This window comes from Strix uralensis, chromosome 4 (assembly GCF_047716275.1).
Source record: "Strix uralensis isolate ZFMK-TIS-50842 chromosome 4, bStrUra1, whole genome shotgun sequence".
Classification (NCBI taxonomy): Eukaryota; Metazoa; Chordata; class Aves; order Strigiformes; family Strigidae; genus Strix; species Strix uralensis.
Window position 1 is genome coordinate 129,817,128 of NC_133975.1, and position 18,702 is coordinate 129,835,829.

General features: G+C 58.4%; 1 protein-coding gene across 1 annotated transcript; it reads right to left on the reverse strand.

Annotated features, from left to right (window-relative positions):
* Positions 1-1,973: 1,973 nt before the first annotated feature.
* PTGDR (prostaglandin D2 receptor) lies at positions 1,974-7,745 on the reverse strand. Its single transcript, XM_074865265.1, has 2 exons — positions 6,821-7,745; positions 1,974-4,832 (listed from the first exon to the last, which is right to left on the reverse strand). Exons 1-2 carry the CDS (start codon positions 7,634-7,636, stop codon positions 4,566-4,568), a joined length of 1,083 nt encoding a protein of 360 aa, XP_074721366.1. The 5' UTR covers positions 7,637-7,745; the 3' UTR covers positions 1,974-4,565.
* Between the last annotated feature and the right edge of the window lie 10,957 nt (positions 7,746-18,702).

An 18,702-nucleotide genomic window follows, 5' to 3' on the forward strand; every position in this document is an offset into this window, starting at 1 on the left:
CTGGGGAAACGATGCTGCTTTGAGCAGCTCCAGCACGGACACAGCAGGTGGCCGCCACGAGCACGTTTTGGCTGTTATTTCACTTTTGTAACAGGAACTTCGTAAAGGAAATATGGTATACGGCGAACTCCAGAGCCGGGCGAGCTGTGGTTTGTGACAGCACTTCCATTTCCGACGGCCCGCTCCTATTCCTCGCTTCAGTTTCTTCCATTACGCAGCTCGAAGGCTTCTTCAGCGCCTTGGCGAGGACGTGGTGTCACCTTGCTGGTGGCAGGTCACCCGCAGCCCCAGCCCTCCCCGTTCCCATGCCCAAAGCAATGGGTGTGACAGAGGGGAAGGGCTTTTAGCCAGCTCCCAGCCTAACCCTGCATGCAAAAAAACGCAAAAACGCACATCCCAGGACCTCTTTTAACCCCCAGAACCACTTTTAAACCCCCCTCCCAGCCCTGAAGACCTGGCAGAGCACCGAAGCTTGTGAACACATCTGGTGGTGGGAACGATCCTGTCAGCTTCCCAAGGGGACCCTGGCACATTCAGGCCCTCTGTGAAGTCCACAAAAATCAGGTTAAAAAATGGAGCTGAGGCCAAATCCTGGCCTGGTCTATCCGAGCAGCTTACGGAGGCTGCAGCCTGCTCGTCTGGAGACCTTTTCCAAGCAGAAGGCACCCCGTAGGGTGGTAGCTCCAAGGCTTTTCCCAGCCTCCCGCTCCTCTCTGGTGTTGCGTGTCACAGCTCAGGAAGGGGTTTTGGCATCTTCTGGAGCTCATTTTCCTGGCAGCTAATGGAGCCTTAAATACCCATTTGGGGCTTCAGGCTTCTCAACCGACAGTCGCTTCTGATGGGATATTTTTGCAATAATAGGAGAATTGCTGGGCTTTTTTTTTTTTTCCTCCCCCTTTGGAGCTCAAAACCAGGAACATGCCTCTTGGTACAATCTGTCCCTGTCTTGGGAAGTGTTTGCTTTCTTCCTTTTGCTTCCATGTTTATCTCGGGTGTCTTGCCTCTAACGAGGACCATATGTAATTGTTTTCCCTAAGAGAAGATTTCCAGAGTTGGCCCACTTGGAGAAAAAGCTTTGGGCTTGTAGAAAAGTTGGATGAATTTCATGTAAACCCTGAAGCCGGGAGGACTCAACCTCTGGTGTTTGCTGCCTATGGTTGGGGAGGGGGCTGGGATCCTGCTCCATCCCTGGTGGGTTTTCAAAGGCCACTTCGGCACCGCGGGCAGCAAGGAGACCCTTTTAAACCAAAAACCCCTCTGACTTGTGTTTAACAAAGCCAGACATCGTTTTTCTTCCAAAGTCTACCCAGTCCGGTCCCTTATCTCATGCACCGGTGCTGCCAGCAGCCCCAGTCACCACAATGGAAAAGCAGAGCTGAGCACCGGCGCGGCTGGTCCACGTTTCAGTGCCTTGGCTTGTCGTCCTGTGCAAGCACCTGGGCGAATGGTTTTTTTAAAAAAAAAAAAAAATCAAACCTCTCACCGACTGGTTGTGTCGTAGAGCCCCGCAGGCTGAGCACCCTGGCTCGGGTGCCTGGCAGCCCCGGCGCTGCTGCCTGCCCAGGCACGCGCCTTCCTGCTTCCAGAATGGCTGAAAAATGCAGGCAGACAATAATAAAAAAAAAAACCAAAACAAAAACCAACAACAAAAGGGCTTTCTGCAAGAACTAAACGATTTGCTGGGAAATGAGCTTGTCCAAAGTTGTGCCTGGATTTTACGAGCTGAAAAAAAAACCCAAAACAACCAAAAAACCTGACCGTGCTTGATTTATGTGCAGGAAAGGAGCAGGATGAAGGGTTGGGTGATGCTGGTGACACCAGTGACACCATGAGCGTGGAACAGGGCACCCGGCGCTGCTGGAGGGCAGCGGGCACGGCACAACACCTCCAAAAAAAGCAGCCTTGAGGCGAGCAGCGTCTCTTTATTGCCTCCATTAAGCATTAGGTCCATCCCTTTGAGGATCAATCTGGCACAGAGGAGGCCCGCGGGGAATGACTGAGCAGCGCGAGGAGCCTGGGAGGAGGATGCGATCGGGGGGCAGGGGGGGCCTTGCACAGCAGCTCTCACCTCTTCAGCGTTTGGCCCAAGAGCCCTGAGCCTCTGAGGAATCGTCCTGTTTAGTCACATTTAGAACTAAACGGCGCGGTTGCGGGGGTTTTTTATTTTAATTTTTATTTTCCTTTGTTTTCATTTTTTGCCAAGCTCAGTAACCAGAAGGGGCTCTGAGCTTTGATGTAACTCCTGCAGCCCCAAACCATATGTGTTGGGACATGAAAAAGGGGGTTGCCCAAGGGAGAGACTTGGGGTGGAGAGTGGCAGCCCCCTCCTTGCAGCGGCTGTGCCCAGCGTGCTTAGGCCGGCTCAGAGCCCAGTCCTGGCTGGGGACGTGCTGCCATCTCTGGAGAGGACCACGATATGGCAGTCCCAGGCCCCAGGAACAGGCCGAGGAGTGATTTATCCGCTCTGAGGGCAGCCTGGCCTTCAGCCTCGTTGGCTGGAGCTGGAGATTGGCTTGCCCAGAGGCAGCAGTGGCCGGCTGGAGACTCCAAGTCTGCTCCCAGGGCAGGTAGGACACCAGTAAGGGCAGAACCCTGATTAAAAGTGCTACCTAAGTCAGATGAGCACGTCAAGGTCGCCAGGATGTGCATGGGCCCAGCTGGGGAGTGAGGACAATGCGGGGACAGGGGGGTCACCCCAGCTGCCTGCAAGCCCCCGCTGCGCTCGGTTGGCTCCACGATTTCTTTCCTCTGATGATAAACTCACGGCTGGGTCAGACACCGTGGTGTGTGCATCATCTCAGGGCTCGGATGGAGTCTGTATTCATGCACTTTAATAAAGAAGCTGCGAGGTTTTTTTAATTTAATTGCTGCTTTCCACGGAGCATGGTTGCCCTGGGCTCTAAATACACATATCGTGGGGCAGGGACCTCTCCTGGGAGGCTCCCCAGGAGTGAATCCTCATTGGGGTCATGGGCAGATGATGGTCTGTCCCAGCCTGGACACACACTGAGCACCCACAGCTCACGCTCCCAGCCTGGCCGTGCCTGCTCCGTCTGTCCTGAGCCATGCGTGGATCCGTACGGTGGAGGAGACCCCAGCCTTGGGGGGGACAACAGCAAGATTTTGCAGAGCCATTATCTCACCTGGCCTTCTTCCTGCCGTGGCAAAACAGGTCTGGTGAAAGCCACAGCGCAGGCTCCGTGCTGTTGACTCTGCAGTCCCACGTGAGCCATTTCCAAGTCAATAACACGCCAGTAACATGAAACTGATACGCGGACCAACCCTCATTTCATTTCTTTCGCCTTAGAAAACCATGATGAGAGGCACCGAGCAGGGAGCTTGTAGGTCCCCCCAGTACATCCCCAAACACAGATCTGCCCTTTCCTCCAGCCAGGAGAGCCTGGCTGGTCAAACAGCCAGAGCCAACCCAACCAGATACCTCCAAAAAGCCCCAAGACAGATTTGCATGAGTTTCTTCCTTCAAAAACAGACTCCATTTGACACCAAGGGTAAATATCGCGTGAAAACTGGCAGGAACACGACTGCACCTTGCAAGGCTTAGCTAAATAGAGGGAGAGAAGTATTTGCCCTGTCTTCTCCAAGGACACTAAGCAGATGGGGACTTCGGTTATCATAATTTTTTTGGCCTAAATGGTCACTTGAGGCAAGTATTAAATCCAGTTAATACGTGCGGTTGAGGGGAAATGGGTCTTTCATTAAAATGAGTGTTTGCTTGCATGTTTGTGCCGTGAGGTTATACATCTCGGGCTCTGCTTTCTCTCAATTACTGCTCTTATTAGAGCTCAGGATGATCATAAATACTGAATTAAAATAATTACAGCAGGACAGGTAGCCGCCTGAATAACACAAATGCAACATTAGCACTTGGAGAAATCAATTTTCAAGTGAAGAGCAAGCCACAGCAGAGAAACCAGAGCCCTGCTCAGGGGATACGGGGTCAGGGGAGGGATGACGGGCGTCCCGGGGAGGGACAATGGGCATCCCAGGGAGGGACCCCCCCTGCCCTCTGGCTCCTTGTCGTGGCCATGAGCTGCTGCTGAAGTCTCCACAACGCCCAAAGGCTCCCTCACACCCCCCTCGCCCAGGCTGGGGACACCCCAAACCAGCTCTGGATAATCCCCCTTGGCGTGGAAGGGGTTCACGCACAGGACAAGGCGATGGTGCAGGGCTCCGAACCACTTTTATTTGACGGGGTGGGGGGGACACCCCCCGCCCTCTCCTCCCTGTGTGTCCCCTCTGCCCTGAAGCCACACCAAAACCCTCCTGCTTTCCTGGAGCTGGGTGCTCCCCAAACCCTCCACAAAGTGCTGCTGCTCAGAAATATTCACGGATACCTGGGAGCACCCCCGGTTCCTCTCCGGGGTGAAACGCAGCCCAGGGAGGGGGCAGAAACACTTCATGCCCACCCCTCGCTGCGAGCCAGACACCGTCCCCGCCTGCGACAGCCCCGTGCTGCCCCGGGATGCTCCGGGGTGGGGGCGAGGGGCCGAAGGCTCGCTCCTCATCCTCACCAGCAGCCGCCGGCTTCTGCAAAACCCACGCGCTCAGGGGAAGCCGAGCTGCGGGGTGTCTGTCCTGCGCCAGCCCAGGGGACAAAACTGGCCGTCCCCCTCCGAGGCGGACCCTTTCAGGGAGGCTTTTCGGGAATTCAACCTCCTGCAAACCCTGCGGACGAACATGCGGAAGACGGAGGTGCGGAAGATGATGAAGACCCAGGGGTCCACGATGGAGTTCACAGAGAGAAAGCGCAGGGCGCTGAGGTCAGCGTTCTCGTTGAAATCGGCGGCAAAAGCCCCCATGTATGCCCGGATCTGTCAAAAAACCAAAGAAATAGGAAAAAATGAAGAAAGATCTCACTGCAGCTCCCTGAGAACAAGGTCTCTGGACCTGACCTCCCGGTCTGGCCTGAAGCTCAGCTTATTTGAGGGCTTTCGCTGGGGTTATTACAAAACCAGTATGAGCCCCGTCGTGCTGGGGCTGCTGGTGGCTGGTGTGTCACCATATGGCTCCAGAGCATGAAGAGGGGACAGGGAGGAGAGGTGGAAGTTGTTACCCGGAGCAGTGGCAGCACCTGCACCCCCCCACCCCTGATTTTGGGATAGTCCCAGCTCTGCTCACCGTGGGTGACGGCAAGGCAGGATCCGGCCCCAGGCCGTGGGGCACTGCGGGGGGGCAACAAGGGCTCTGTCGTGCTGGGGGGGTCTCCCACCCTCACCCCACCAGCGGGGCCTTGTGAGGAAGAAGGGGGAGGATTCCAGGGAATATTTCCCCCAAGTGGGGAAATCCAGGGTGGTTTAAAAGGATCTAGATTACTTACTGGGACGGGGGGGTTATTGAAGGGTCTAACGCAATGAACCTCCCTAGGAATAGGCACTGGGGTGGGGGGGAGTTATTTCAAGGGGCTAAAGCTATGAACTGACCCCCCCAAAACCTTCAACACCTCTCAGGCAACCCCAGAGGAACAGGGGGGGTGGTGACGGGGTGGGGGGGGGGAGTTAGTCCAGTGGGATTAAAGTAATGACCAGATCCCTGGGATGGGATGGGATGGGATGGGATGGGATGGGATGGGATGGGATGGGATGGGATGGGATGGGATGGGATGGGGGGCACTCGGAGGGGGGCAAATAATTACGCGACCCCCCCTCTGACACCTCTGGGAGAGAGTGATGGTGATGGGGGGGGTTATTCCATGGGGGGTTAAAGCAATGAACTAATCCCTGGGGACATGGTGCTGGCTGTGGGTATTCGGGGGCGGGGGGAGCAACACCATGACCTGACCCTCCCCAGGACAGGCTGGTGGTGATGGGGGGGGGAACACACACAGGTATTCCCAAGAAGGTTTAGGCAATGAACCAGCCCCCAGGACAGCGTGGTGGTGATGTGGTTATTCCAGCAGGATTAAAGCAATGAATTAGCCCCCCCACCCTGTTACGGGGTGGTGGTAGTGGGGGGTGGTTATTCCACAGGGGTTAAAGCAACAGCCAGACCCCTGAGACAGGGTGGGGGATGCTCCGGGCGGGGTCAAAGTAATTACCCGACACCTCTGGCACAGAGTGGTGGTGATGAGGGGCTGTTCCACGGGAGTTGAAGCAATAAATTAACCCCTGGGGATGTGGTGGTGGGTATTCAGAGGGGGGCAACCCCCCCGAACAGGGAGGAAGGTTTATTCTGAGGGAGTTACAGCAATAACCTGACCCTTGGGGACAGGGTGGTAGTGGTGGCTATACAGAGGGGACTAAAGCAATGACACCCCCCCCCCTCGACCAACACCTCCGGGAGTGGGTGGTGGTGCCAGAGTTTATTCCAAGGGGCCAAAGCAATGAACTGACCCCCCCGGGCTGAGTGGTGGTGACGGGGGGGTTATGCCAAGGGGGTTTAGGCAATGACCTGACCCCTGCGGACAGGTGGGGGGTGCATTTGGGAGGGGGGGGTGGCAAATTGATGCCCCCAGGAGCAGGTGGTGGTGCCGGGGTTTATTCCAAAAGCAACCTGACCCCCCTGGGACTGAGTGGTGCCGATGGGGGGGTTATTCCAAGGGGCTTTAGGAAATGACCCAACCCCCATGGACGGGGTGAGGGACTATTCCGAGGAGGTCAAAGCAACAATCCAGCCTCCTTGGGAGGAGGTGGTGGGAAGGGGGGATTATTTTTCAGGGGGGGTAATACAACGACTGACCCCTGGGGATGGGGTGGTGGGTATTCGGGGTTGGGGGGGAGCCCAAAGCAACCACCCAAGCCCCCGGGGGTGGTGGGTGGTGCAGGGGGCTGTACCGGGGGAGGGGGCCACTGGGATTACTCACGATGAGCGGCAAGGAGCAGATGGTGAAGAGGACGGTCATGAGCCCCAGCAGGATGAGGTGGTCGAGCTCCTCCATGCGGGGGGCGGCGGCGGCAGGGGGCCCGCGGCGGGGCTGCCGCCGAGCCATGCTGTAGAGGTGCCGCATGCTGCTCACATTGCAGGCGCCGATGGCCAAGACCAACAGGCCCATCAAACTGGCGTAGAGGACGGGGAAACCCAGCTGGCGCGGCCCGCCGCCGGCCATACGGATGAAGCACCACGTCCCGGGGCAGTACTGCATGGGCACCCCGAAACCCAAGAGCGGCAGGGCGCAGAAAAGGGCGCAGAGCCCCGCCGCCGCCGGCCCCAACGTGGCACCCAAGCGCCGGGTGAGATGCCGTCGGTAGAAGTAGGGATGCCCCAAGGAGAGCCAACACTCCAGCGCCATGGCTAGCAGCAGCAGGGTGGGGGCTAGCCCGAAGAAGGCCATGAGGAAGGCGAAGAGCTGGCAGAGGACACCCGGCTCGCCCTCGGTGCGCCCGCCCGGTCCCAGCTCGCTGAGGCTGCGGTTGTAGGCGTAGGCAGCCAGGACGATGGGGCTGAGCAGGCACTTGCCCAACAGATCGGTGACCGCCAGCCCGCTCACCAGCACGTAGAAAGCGGAGACCCTCGGTGGGCGACCACCCGGGGACCGGGATCGCCGTCGGTGTTGACCCAGCAGCAGTAACGCCAACACGTTGCCCAAAAGCCCGGCGGCGAATAACACCGAGCTGGGCACCGCCGACTGCCCGCTCTCGATGTACCGGTTGTTACGGCACCGGTAACCCTCCGTCTCCATCGGGATATCCCCGACCGGGATGAGCCCAACCGGGATGGGATGTCCCGAACCGCACCGGGCTACGCCGCGGCTGCCGGCGGCGACTGGCCCGGCGGGGCGGGTGGCCCCCGCCGGCGGAGGGAGGGAGGGAGGGAGGGAAGGGAGGGGAGAGGCGGTGCAGTACAACCGGGCACGGCCCCCGGGGCCGCCCCTTCCCGCCCCCCGGCCCTCCCCGGCCCGTCGAAGTGTGGCTGGGGGGTGGGGGGACGCGCCGGTCCCCCCTCCTGGAGACCCCGCGGCTGGGGAGGGGTGGGGGGGTGGGGGGTGAGCCCCGGGAGGAGGGATGGGAAGGGGACCGGGGCTGAGCGCCGCGGGGTGGGGGGGTCCCTGGGCAGTGGGGGGGGGTTATGGGGTGGAGTCTCTGGGGGCTGTGGGTAAGGGGGACACGGCTGAGTCCCTGGGGGGGTTACAGGGTAGGGAGCTAGAGCTGAGCCCCTGGGGGGGGAAGGGGTTGCAGGTGAGGGGCAGGGCTGAGTGTCTTGGAGGGGGAGTTGGTGCAGGTAGAGGATGGGGGCTGAGCCCCTGGGGAGGGTACAGGTAAGAGGGACACGGCTGAGTTCCTCAGGGGGTGGGTTATGGGGTAGAGGACAGAGTATGGGTAAGGGGGGAGCATGGTTGAGTCCCTGGGGGGGACGGGTTACAGGGTAGGGAGCTGGAGCTGAACACCTTGGGGGGGTACAGGAGCACCCCGGTAAGGGGCCAGGGCTGAGCCCTGGGGATGGTTACGGGTAAGGGAGTTAGGGGCATGTCCGGGGGGGGCTAAGGGGGGTCGGGGCTGAGCCCTGAGTGGGGTTACAGGGTTGAGGGCTGGGGCTGAGCCCCTGGGGGGGGTTACAGGGTGGAGGGCTGGGGCTAAGCCCTGCTGCTGCACTGGGGTAGGGAAGGCAGGGAACAGTCAGAGGTACCCCAGAGGTACCCCAGGGGCCCCATCCGCTGCCCAGCACCCCACACTTCATCGGGGAGCAGTGTGCCATGTGCCCTTGCTCCTCAGGGTGCCCGTGCCTCTCCACATCTCGGGAGACTTGAGCCTTCAACCTGGCCAGGCATTGCTTCTACCTGCACCCCACCCCACGTGCCTGCCGTGCGGTGGTCCCCCACCCCAAGCCCCCCCGTTACGGGGCTCCCAGCCCCTCCGCGCCTGTGCCAGCACCTCGCCATCCCAGAAGCAAACTCCTGGAGAAAACCCCAGAGCTTCTTCCAGGAAAAGAAGTGGCCTTGCTAGCCACAGAAACTCCACTTCATAATGCATACCGCAGCTCGCAGGGTACATGTGATGATGAATAAGCACGGTTGACTGCTTTCAGGCCCCTTTTTGCTACTCTGGATGAGTGTACACGAAGCACAGGAAAATATCAAGATGACAGGAGGAGTGGGAAAGGTCTGAGGGGACAGACATCAGCCCTGGCATGTTTTAGTGCTCTGCTGGATTTCTCATGCTGCATGAAGGGAGCTGCTGGTTTCTCCGGCAGAGAGGGCAGGGACTGTGGCGGGTGCTCTGTGCCGCTGAGAGCCCCAGATCTGGAAAAAATCGAGGTAAAACTCGTTGCATCTCAGCCCTTGAACACGTTGAAGTGCTGCCCTCGCTAGGGCTGAACGCGAACCCAGCAGCTGCTTCCTGCTTGGGGCCCGGGGCAGAAGGAATTCAGCCTGCTCGGGGAAGAAATCTGGGTGATATCCTCCCAGCCAGCACCTCGAAAACGCACCCGCTGCTTTCTTTAGCGGGCCCAGCACCCTGGTCCCCCAATTGCTGTCAGGTCCCTGCAGATGACGAGCTGGGGAGGGCTTGCCAGCACCCTGTGAGTGTGCTCCTCTTTCCAGGCCTGGGGATCCTCCTTTTGGGGTGATCCTGGCAGCGTGGAGCTGGGAGAAGTGGGGATGGGATCCCTCAGGTTTTCCCCAGGATGAAGACTGGGAAGGAGCAGCAGCTCCAGAGAGCTGATTTACTGACTCCCAAGGGCTGGGAGGACAGTGGCTCTGAGAAATTGGTGCTGGCCCTGCTGCGAACACCACGGAGAATGGCCTTCACCCCAGGCTGGGGCTTGCATATCGCCACTCCTTCTTCTCCTTGCTCAGAGTAAAAACCTGTCGTCTTGAACCCAAAAGCCACCCCAGGAGCCGCCTCTCCGAGTGAAACGCCTGGGCTTTGCTCTCCTTCCTGCACCGAGGGCGTTGGGGGATGCTGTTCCCCATCACCCGGGCACGGCCGGTCCCAGGGACGTGCTGCCAGCCGAGCGATGACACCGCACGCTCCCTCGAAGGGCACGTCCCCGCCGGTCGGCTCTGATGGAGGAGAGACCAAAGTGCTGGGCTTCCCCACCGCCACAAGGAAGTCCCTCGACAAACACCAGCCTGCCAGACAAAGCCAGAAGGCCAAATTCAGCAGAAATGGGTTGCTTGGGGAGAGGAGGAGGAACTATGACAAAATTCTGCCCTTTCTGGAGGCGGGTGCTGCCCCTGGATGCACCAGCTGTCTGGAAACCCCAAAGGACCAGGGGACACTGCTGTTCCTGTCCTCCTGCTGCTCAGTACTGGGACAATGGGGAGAGCCTGGGTTGGAGAAGGTTTTTGGGGACTATCTCCTGGTCCAGCCATGCCTCCGAGGTGCTGGGTGCAGGCATGGGAGGCAGCCACCCAGTGTGGCCACGGCCGGGCAGGGGGATGCTTCTCACCCAGTCCCAGCTCCTTCCCTCACTGCAGGGGGGTCCGATGCTGAGCATAACTAGCCACGGTGACCGTCGTTCTCTGCGGAGGGCGATCCAGCCCCCAGCGCCGTTGGGCTGGGCTCGGGGTAGGTGTGCAGCTGGGAGTGTGACCACAGACTCATCACCATCCTTCATCTCCCCTGGGAGACAAACCAGTGTGGGCAGCCAGATGTGCCGAGTCCCCCTTCAGCTCTTCTTTTAGTTCATTTGCATAAATTGCAGCTATTTGGGTGTGTGTGTGGGGGGGAAACAATTTTGAGAAAGTCTCGTCACCATGTATGACGAAGCTCTCCTGTTCGTCATGCTTCCGACGTGACCCTCTTCTCACAGGTCACATTCCTGGCGGAGAGGGGGAAAAAAAAAAAACAGAACAGAAACAACCCAAAGCGGAAGAAAAAGCAGCAAGCCACAAACCCAGAAGATAAATGAGGAGCTGGAAAAACTTGAAGCATCCACAAGGAATTTCAGGGGATTTTTTTCCAAAACTCTTGCTGACCCCATACGGCTTCTCCTTGCGAGGGCTGGCGAGCGGGTGCCTGCTCCACCTCTGTGCCATGTTTTTGCCAAGCCTGGCTTTTCCCAAAGAGCCGTTTCGGCCCGGAGAAGCCGTGTCCATCTGCTCTTCGTCAGCGGCATGGCTCAGGGCAACCCTACTGCGATTTTCTCTCCTTCCTCCAGCTCAGTGCTCGCTTTGGAAGTGTTTGTGGCGGTGTTTGAATAACCTAATTTAGAGCCCGTTAGATGGGGAGGGTTTTGGCAGGCGGTGCTGTGCCGGGGAGCCGGATGGAGGGATGCGGCTGGCCGGGGAACGGCGGTTTTAGCAGCTCTTGTTGGATATTCGCATGTTGAGCAAACAAAGCTGGGAGGGTCCTGCGGAGAAAAGCCAACCTCCTCCCTGCCTGGGAGCGCTGGATCACCGCTGGCGGGTGCTTCCTCACCCATCCCAGCCCCATTCCCATTCCTGGGGGACCCCGGTCCCCCAGGGGAGGGGAGCAGAGCATCGCCTCCCCCTCCCCGGTGTCCTTTCCTGACTGTTCCCACGTCTTCCCCAGCTCCGGTTTTCCCCAGACTAAACACCCACCAGGTTTTTCAGCCTTCCACTCTTTCCAGGCAGTGGGATTTCGGGATTCACAGCTCTCCGGTGTGGGCAGGTGGGTGCTGCCACAGCCCCAAGTGCTGTAATAACAGGTTGGGGAGGTACCCAGGGTGCTGCTCCCGCGGGGGTTGGGGCGTGGGGATGGGGAGGACCCAAGCTGGTGATACCCCAGTGCTTTCCCTCCTAGGATTTATTCTTTGCTGGGAAGATGCACTGAGCATCACAAACATGCCCAAACACCCTGATTCAAGTTGGCAGAGAAAGGCAAAAGCAGCAGCTGGTGCAGCTCCCTGCGTACCCCCATCCTGACCATGACAGTGTCCTCTGAGAGTGGGGGGTTTTGGGGGGCTGCTTGGGTGCACGGTCCCTCCGAGTTGGGAACACAGACCCGCTTTGAGTCATCGGGTGACCCAGGCGGGAGAAACCCCGGTGATGGTTTCCAGCTGTGTTATTGCAGTGCTGCTCGGCTAGAGGAGAAAATAGCTCTGGCTGGCCGGGAAATCTGCCGAAAGCCGCGGCCGACTCAGGCCGTGGGGGGCAGCGGGTCCAGGTGTTGTGTTTTGGGGAGCTGCCAGCATCGCCGGATCCCAGCAGGTCTCTGACAGAGTGGGGAAAAGAAGGCGGAAAAATCAAGCAGCCCCTGGGGTGGGAAGGCGTTGGGCAAGGAGGGGCTGGTGGAGCAACGTTTCCCCAATTGCACAAGCCCCGAAAGCCTGGGGCAGGGCTTGGCCCAGCCGCCAGATGACCGGAACAAGCAAGGAAAGTGGTTTGGGCTTGGTGGTGTTTCCAGCACAACCAGGGGCGAGTCACAGGCGGCTGCTCCACACACTTCCCCTGGCTGGGGTGGGAGGCAGCAGGGAGAGCTGGAAGGGGGAGTATGGGAGGGGGGTCCTGGAGCTGGGTAAGGGGGTGTCCCCTGGGCCCCGGGAGTGAGAGTGGGTGGGAATCGGCACTGCTGGGGTGGGGGGAGAGGGGCTGGGGGCTGGGGAGGGAGGGGAGGGATGCGGGGGGGAAAGGATGGAGGAAGGAATGAAGGAAGGAAGGAATGAAGGAAGGAAGGGAGGAAGGAAGGAAGGAAGGAAGGAAGGAAGGAAGGAAGGAAGGAAGGAAGGAAGGAAGGAAGGAAGGAAGGGAGGAAGGAAGGAAGGAAGGAAGGAAGGGAGGAAGGAAGGAAGGAAGGAAGGAAGGAAGGAAGGAAGGAAGGAAGGAAGGAAGGAAGGAAGGAAGGAAGGAAGGAAGGAAGGAAGGAAGGAAGGAAGGAAGGAAGGAAGGAAGGAAGGAAGGAAGGAAGGAAGGAAGGGAGGAAGGAAGGAAGGAAGGAAGGGAGGAAGGGAGGAGGGAAGGGAGGAAGGGAGGAAGGAAGGGAGGAGGGAAGGGAGGAAGGGAGGAAGGGAGGAAGGAAGGAAGGAAGGGAAGAAGGAAGGGAGGAAGGGAGGAAGGGAGGAAGGAAGGAAGGAAGGAAGGAAGGAAGGAAGGAAGGAAGGAAGGAAGGAAGGAAGGAAGGAAGGAAGGAAGGAAGGAAGGAAGGAAGGAAGGAAGGAAGGAAGGAAGGAAGGAAGGAAGGAAGGAAGGAAGGAAGGAAGGAAGGGAGGAAGGGAGGGAGGAAGGGAGGGAGGGAGGAAGGGAGGGAGGGAGGTGTTCTGCAGCATGTGTGTGTGTGAGGTTTCTGGTCCTGGTGTGTGGGGGGGGGTTGGGGTGGGTGTAGCCTGATGACTGTAAGTGTGTGTCTGCCTGTGCAGCCTGGGGGCGGGGGGGGGCGGGGGCGGTGACAGGGCCTGACGTTTGTGTGTGGGCAGGGGTGGTCCCGGCGGTGGCAGGGGGATGGCAGTTGTGGCATGGGTGTATGTGTGTGCACTGCCGTGGGTCCGTGCGTGTGTGCCCACGCGATGGCAGGGCCACTTCCCCCGGGAGGGGCTGGCCCATCAGAGCACCCCCGCTGCTGTGGGGAAGGGACCCACATCCTGGGTGAAAAGGAACCTACGTCGGGGTCAAAGCACCCAAGAAACCCAAGCAAAGTGAGACAGCCCTGAGCAGGGTTAGACCCACTGCAGAGCAGCCTGTACCTCCGTGGGGAAAAATCCTGGGAGGTTTTGAAGTTCACTTGAAGGGGAGATGGATCCTGAAGTGAAAAAAAAATGAAAACAGAAAGGAAAAAAAAAATAAAGGAGTTAAATTAAAGCAACCTGCCTTTCTTCTTTAGGCATGGGAGGCTGGTCAAGCCTATATGTGAGAGCTTTCATCCCTCTGAAATTCGGTGGGTCCGCAGAGCTCCCCTGCAGATGCACAGCCCATCCAGAGGAAGGGGCTGGGCGGAGAAGGCGGCTCCCAAATGTGCTGCCCATGTGTTTTGCTATTTCCCATTGAATTTTAGACTAGCCCAAGCACTCTGTTCCCATTTCACCAGCTCGCTCAGCCCTAAAATCCCTTTTAGCATGTAACGCCCCTGGGTCTGCAGTTTAAAGAATGAATCTTATTGCCTCCAGTCAGAGCTGGCCTGTCCGCCGCCACGGACCAGAGCGACCTCGGCGCTGCTGGGTGCTTTTTTTGGTCACCGGTTTGATGACCAAAAAACTGATGAGCAGATGGAAGGGACACGTGTCAGGGGAGAATAACCTCTTCACCCAGCTCGGAGAGGCTCCGTGGGACAAAGGCTGGCGGGACAGCCAGAGCCAGGAAAATGTGGCTAAAAGCATATTTGCCTGGAGAGGCTGTCAGGGGGAGACAAAGGCAGGAAGCCGATAAACGCAGGCAACGAGGCTAATTGCTGGGATTAGTCACCCCGGAGCACTCTGGTGCTGCAGGGGTCAGGGCTGGAGGCCCGAGGAGGTCAGGCGAGGAGAGATGGGCTGCAGAGAGGTTTTGGGGAGAGCCTTGGATTTGTGAGAGCTGTGGGAAGGGCTGTTTGGGTGAAGAGCAAGGGGGGGGCTCAGGGCCTGGACCCCATCTCTGATGGTGCTCCCAGGGCAAGGCACGGGGTCCCAGCTCCCCTGGGACTCCCTGCCCACCCCCAGCTGGGGAGAAGCTGGGCAGATCCCAGGAGCACCTCATCCATCCAGCAAATAAAGCCTAATTCTGCAGAGGACACTTGATTCAGGATATAAACACACAGGAAAGTGTCTCAAAGCTGCATCAGCTCAGCCCGGTGCGTGTCGGAGGCCAGAACACTGGGATGGGGATGGGGATGGGAATGGGGATGGGGCAGGACTGGACCTGCCGCAGGGGGTGATGGGGAGAGGCAATCTGTGCCTGATGTGTTCTGGGATGTAGGAAAAAACACAAGACCCCCTTGGAAACACAGAGCATGAGCTGATTTTATCTTTGCTGTGATTTTCTCTTATCCCTCCCTGCTGCCCCGGCGGATGCTTCCAGCCCCAGCACAAACCCATCCAAGCTGCTCTCTCTGGCAGATGAAATCCCCTCTGCCAGGGAGTTTGCTGGAGCCCAGACCAAATAAGGAACTTGTGGCTAATCTTGGGGGAACCATGCGCAGGAATCAGTCAGTGTCAGGCAAGCTCCCTGCGAGCTCTGTGCCGAGCTCCCGGCATGCCAGCAGCACGGGGGGCTCGCAGGGCTCAGCACGCTCATCCAGCAGCCGCGGTACCAAAACCAGCTTTGCAGCAATATTTAGAGAGAGGAAGGAAGGAAGGAAGGAAGGAGAACTCCAGAGATTTAAAAAAACGCAACTTTTTCTTTACCTTCATGTCTTAAAATACATTCTACAATGGAGAATGTATTCTATTCTGGAGCCATCCTTTGGGCGGGTGTTCCAGATGCCTCGGGAAGCTTTTCCAAGTGGGAGCGGTGCTTCCATCCCATGAGTCTCTGGCTCCATGGGGTGCTGGGAGATCTGAGCTCCACTACCTTTCCAGCTGGGAGAACCCAGCACTCACCAGCTCATCTTTTAGAGTAGTGCCTTATTTCTCCTCTCCATGCACTCTGAGCTGCTTTCCCACACTTCTGCTCCAGCTGAGTCTCCCAGTGCCAAGAAACCCTCCTCTTTCTGTAAAAAACTTGTTTTTCCATACTAAGGACCCACCTGTGATCTAGCACCCCGTCTTCCCAGCTCTCCGTAAGGACAACCTCTCTCCCAGAACATGTTTGGTGCCCTGAGAGGAAAGATCTGTGCTGGGTCACAGCTGGAGCGTGTGGGATGGACCCTGCGTGTGGAAATCATCTGCAGCATGGGTGGGCACCCTCCAGGCTGCCGTGGCCAGGCCACAAGCCCTGGGTGCAGGCGGGTGGCTTGGGATCGCGGGGTGTCCGGTGGGTGCTCTTACTGCTCGGGGCTGGTGGCCCCGGGGTGAGTCATGAGGAGAAGAAGTGAGACCAAAGTTAACGAGAATCGCTCCCAAAAATAGAAATGGTGCTGCGCTGGTGGGAATCTGCCCCGCTGCCATGGCTTCCCCGCTGTCAGCACCCGGCAGGATGCTCCCAGGAAAGGAAACAGCCACGGGGAAGGCAGCGAGCCCAGCCAGGAGCCACTGGCCCGTGGATGGAGCCACCCAGAGAGATGCCTCGGCATGGCCTGAGGGGAAGCAGAGCCACTCCATGGCAGGGGCACGGCCACCCAGAGATTCCTCCTTTGCTCCCGACACAACACAGAGGTTTTTCCCGCTGCCGGCAAGCTGGGCTCACCCCAGCTGTGTACCCGTTGTGGAGTCTCAGATGGCTCGTAAGGGTTGAGCTCAAACCCAAGGCTGTGCCCACCTCCTCAGGTGAGGGGGCAGCTAACGGGGTCTCTCTTTCTTCTCTCTGGTTTTATAGACCCTCAGAGATCCTGCTGTCAGATTGGGCTGAAATTATCCCACAGATTCCAATTAGTAAGGATGAGGCGGGAAACCCCACAGACATCTCTTTTTCTGAGGACACGAGGCCAAAAAACTTGTGTGTGCTGATTTGGATGTGCACAACCCTTTCCCTGCGAGAGCCCTTTCCTACCAGAACCAGGGGGATGTTTAAGACACTAGTTTGTTGCCCTTTTTGCCAAATAGCTCAACCTCGAGCAGGACTGGTTTCTGATAACCCAGAGGAGAAACGCTCTGAGGGAATTATTACAGTGACCCACTAACCTGGCTGGCAACAGGACACTTTGCCGGAGACAGCCGAAGCCCCGCTCTTCCCGCACCCCCACATCCCCCGCCTGACACCCCAAAGCGCCGAGTGGCCCTGGTGCATCCTACGAGCGCCTGCTCTCTGCTGCAGTCCCCAGCCTCGGAATCAAATTTCCTTTCCCGGCTGCCCCAGGAGAGATGCACATTTCCTGCTGCTTCCCTTATCTCGGCTCAGCAATCCCAGGGCTGCCAGCCCTTGGGGAAGAGGCTGCCGGGATTTCCTGCCTGAAACAGCCTCCGCGCCAGGGATTTGCCTGCCCGTCCTCCTCCTCCTCGCTGGGAGCCCAGGGCGAAGGCCTTCAGCAGGGCAGGGGGTTGCCGGCCCACCCTGGCAGCCACATCTGGCAGGAGCACAACGAGGGGGGAGTTGCCAGGCACCGAGTGGTTTGTCCTGGTTTGCTCGGTTTAGCGAGTGGCCGTGGCGGTGGGGGCTTCTGGGTCCAGCTGGATCCCTCCCCAGCCCTGTCCCACAGAGCATCCTCCACCTCCTCCAACTTCAGCACATCTGTTTCTGCACAAAATGACGCCAAGTAAATGCCTATTGATTTTTTTTTTTATGCCCAAACTGTGAGAAGGGCTAATTCCCGCCCCCCCCCCCCCCCCCCAGCTAACGGCTCTGCCGAGGCACATGGAAGCGATTACAGGGATCAGTCCCCGCAAGCACCTCCTTTCCCAGCACATGCTGTGGACGAGCATAGCCTGTCCCCATTCCCATCCATATTCCTGTTCCCATCCCCATCCTCATCCTCACCTTCATTCTCATCCTCATCCCCATCCCCATCCTCACACCCAGTGATGCTCCAAAGCCGCAGGGATCTCCGTGCCAGCGTGACTCCGCTCCCAAGGCCAAGGTGTGACTCCAGCTCTTCCCAGCTGCTACTTTTTCAACTGACTGGTGCCAGTTCTGCTGAGGTGGTGCTAAAAAAGCATTTTTTAGCATCTTAAGGACTGTGCAAAAAGCTTGGCAGCTGCCCCTTCCAGGTGGCAGAGGGTCCTCAGGTCCCACAGGGCCACTTTTGCCCAGGCACGGGGCAGTGCTGGCTGCACCCAGCGTGGGGAATTTGTGGTTAGCAGCTCCTCCCTTGAAAACCCAAGTTAATTTGCCCCTTAAAAAATATATTCAAAGATAAATGCCTTAATGAAACTCCTCTGGACAGCAGCCACTGCAGCTTGCAAATCATCCCCCCCGAATCTTTCCCTTGCAGTAGCAAGACATTTTATAACTGTAACATTTCCACCCCACCAGGGATGGTTAGGTTTGTATTTTCAATAGCCCCCAAACATCCCACAGGGCAGCAAGGCTGTGTCCCCCCCACTTTCCTGCCCCTTCTGCCCATCGCCACCTCCTAAGTGCCACCAAATGTTCCCTGTGGGAGGGACATCCCTGCCAGGGTCTCACCGGGCTGTACCCGATTTCCCCAGAGGCCTGGAGGTATTTAAGCTTCAAAGAAAAGCCACTTTTCTTTGGCACAGGGAACTCCTCGAAGGCTGCGGACCACGTCCAGCTGGCCTGAACCCCACTCGAAGCTCTAATGGTTTTCCGTGGCCAGGCGAGGAGTCTCCCTGCGAGGGCCGGAGCCGGCCAGCTGACTGCAGACCAGGGGGCCACAGCCTGTCCGGATCGGCCCCCGCCATCGCCACGCTGGCCAGAACAGCCAGGTTGCCAAATCAGCTCATCCCCAGGCCCGGCACGGGTGGGAGCTGCTTTCCAGGATGGCTGGGATGCGGGATGGAGGGGACGGGGACCACAGTGACAAATCCCTGTCACCACAACAGGGACGGGGCGGAGGGCGTGCAGCCACTTTCCCTGCAGGATTCCTGCCGGGAATGCCACGAATGTGTCGCTGATTTATTTCTCTCGCCAGCTTACAGGGTTTGACACTTCTCTCCTTGTTATCTGGCATTCCTCGGGCATGTATACGTTTCGGGACAGATGCGATACTAACCCTGGCCTGGAGCCAGGGAAGCGGGAAGCACTCCAGGAAGATGGAGCAGAGCTTTTGGCTGCTCCCAGTTTGGATTTCCAGGAGCACTCAGTGAGGCCAGCCACATGGATTTAGGGGTGTCCTTTCACCCCACCACCCCAAATCAAAGCCAAAGAACCCCGCCGGCTGCCCC

Excerpts from the sequence above, each read along its gene's own strand:
- PTGDR (XM_074865265.1), bottom strand. The coding sequence starts at position 7,636 with ATGGAGACGGAGGGTTACCGGTGCCGTAACAACCGGTACATCGAGAGC. Across the intron at positions 4,833-6,820 it reads TCTGCTCCTTGCCGCTCATC|ATCCGGGCATACATGGGGGC; the intron begins GTGAGTAATCCC and ends GTTTTTTGACAG.